Source organism: Charadrius vociferus, unplaced genomic scaffold (assembly GCF_000708025.1).
Source record: "Charadrius vociferus isolate BGI_N301 unplaced genomic scaffold, ASM70802v2 scaffold143, whole genome shotgun sequence".
NCBI lineage: Eukaryota > Metazoa > Chordata > Aves > Charadriiformes > Charadriidae > Charadrius > Charadrius vociferus.
In genome coordinates, this window is record NW_009647737.1 from 10,260 (window position 1) to 11,543 (window position 1,284).

Consider the following 1,284-nt stretch of genomic DNA (forward strand, 5'->3'; position numbering starts at 1 on the left):
TGGGATGGGGATGGGATGGGATGGGACAGGCACATGCGGGGAACAGGGATGTGCCGTGGCACTGGTGGTGTTTGGGGGGGGTCTGCCCACCCCCAGCACTCCCGTACCCCCCTTCTGCCCCGCAGTCGCTGCTCTACAAGAAGGTGAACGAGGCTCAGTACCGCAGCCACCTGGCCAACGAGATGATGATGTACCACATGAAGGTGAGGTGGCATGGGGACAGGCATGGGGACAAGGACTGGGACATGAGCTGGGACCCCCGCTGCCAGCGTGGCGCCCCCACACTCCACCCCACAGTGGTGGCACAGGGCGGTTGGCGGTGATGCTCTGGAGCTCTCTGCTCTCGCTGGGGCTGCCGTGGCTCAGGGGACAGCTTGGGGACACCTTGGGGACCTGGTCACAGCGTGGGTCGATGGCGATGGCTCCCGCCGGTGTCAGACGATGAGTACACCAAGCTGCTGAGTGAGGGCATCCAGCCCGTGTCGACCATCGACCCCAACTTCGCCAGCTTCACCTACACGCCGCGCTCGCTGCCCGAGGACGACACCTCCATGGTGAGGACCGTGGGGACAGTCCCCAAACTGTCCCTGTCCCCTGCCTGCTCTTGGTCAGGTCGTGTACCCCAACGCCGGGGCATTGTCACCCCCCGCTGCCACCACCCTTGTCCCCTCCGCAGGCCATCCTGAGCATGCTGCAAGACATGAACTTCATCAACAACTACAAGATGGACCGCCAGACGCTCACCAGGTGACTCCCCCCTCCCCCGTGCTCACCCGTGGGACCCCTCTTTGTCCCCAAGGTGAGGGGATGAGGAGGGGGATGCAAAGTCCCCCCCTCCTCATGGCCCTGTCCCCTCCCGCCGCCACCTTCCAGGTTCTGCCTGATGGTGAAGAAGGGCTACCCCCACCCCCCCTACCACAACTGGATGCACGCCTTCTCCGTCTCCCACTTCTGCTACCTGCTCTACAAGAACCTGGAGCTCGTCAACTACCTGGAGTAAGACCAGGCGCCGTCCCCGTCCCCGTCCCCATCCCCCGGCCCGGCCGGGGTCCTCCCTTGTCCCTTCCTGCCTGCCTCAGTTTCCCTCCTTCCTCCCTCCTCCTCCCAGAGACATCGAGATCTTTGCCCTCTTCATCTCCTGCATGTGCCACGACCTGGACCACAGAGGCACCAATAACTCCTTCCAGGTGGCCTCGGTGAGCCGAGCCCCGCGTTGGGATGCGTACAGGTCGGGGAGGGGGGGGGACGGGGGACAGGGACAGCGATGGCACTGGGGAAGGGGGC

At 64.8% G+C, this 1,284-nt stretch overlaps 1 protein-coding gene across 1 annotated transcript in view; it reads left to right on the top strand.

Moving 5' to 3' along the window:
• Positions 1-125: 125 nt before the first annotated feature.
• PDE2A (phosphodiesterase 2A, cGMP-stimulated) overlaps positions 126-1,284 on the top strand; it is a gene marked incomplete at its 5' end in the record, with an annotated part of 3,109 nt that continues 1,950 nt past the window's right edge. The window contains 6 exons of the mRNA XM_009881819.1: positions 126-208; positions 298-299; positions 439-554; positions 677-747; positions 874-996; positions 1,109-1,212. Coding sequence (XP_009880121.1) covers positions 126-208; positions 298-299; positions 439-554; positions 677-747; positions 874-996; positions 1,109-1,212 — 499 coding nt within the window. The remainder of the gene's footprint in view (positions 209-297; positions 300-438; positions 555-676; positions 748-873; positions 997-1,108; positions 1,213-1,284) is intronic.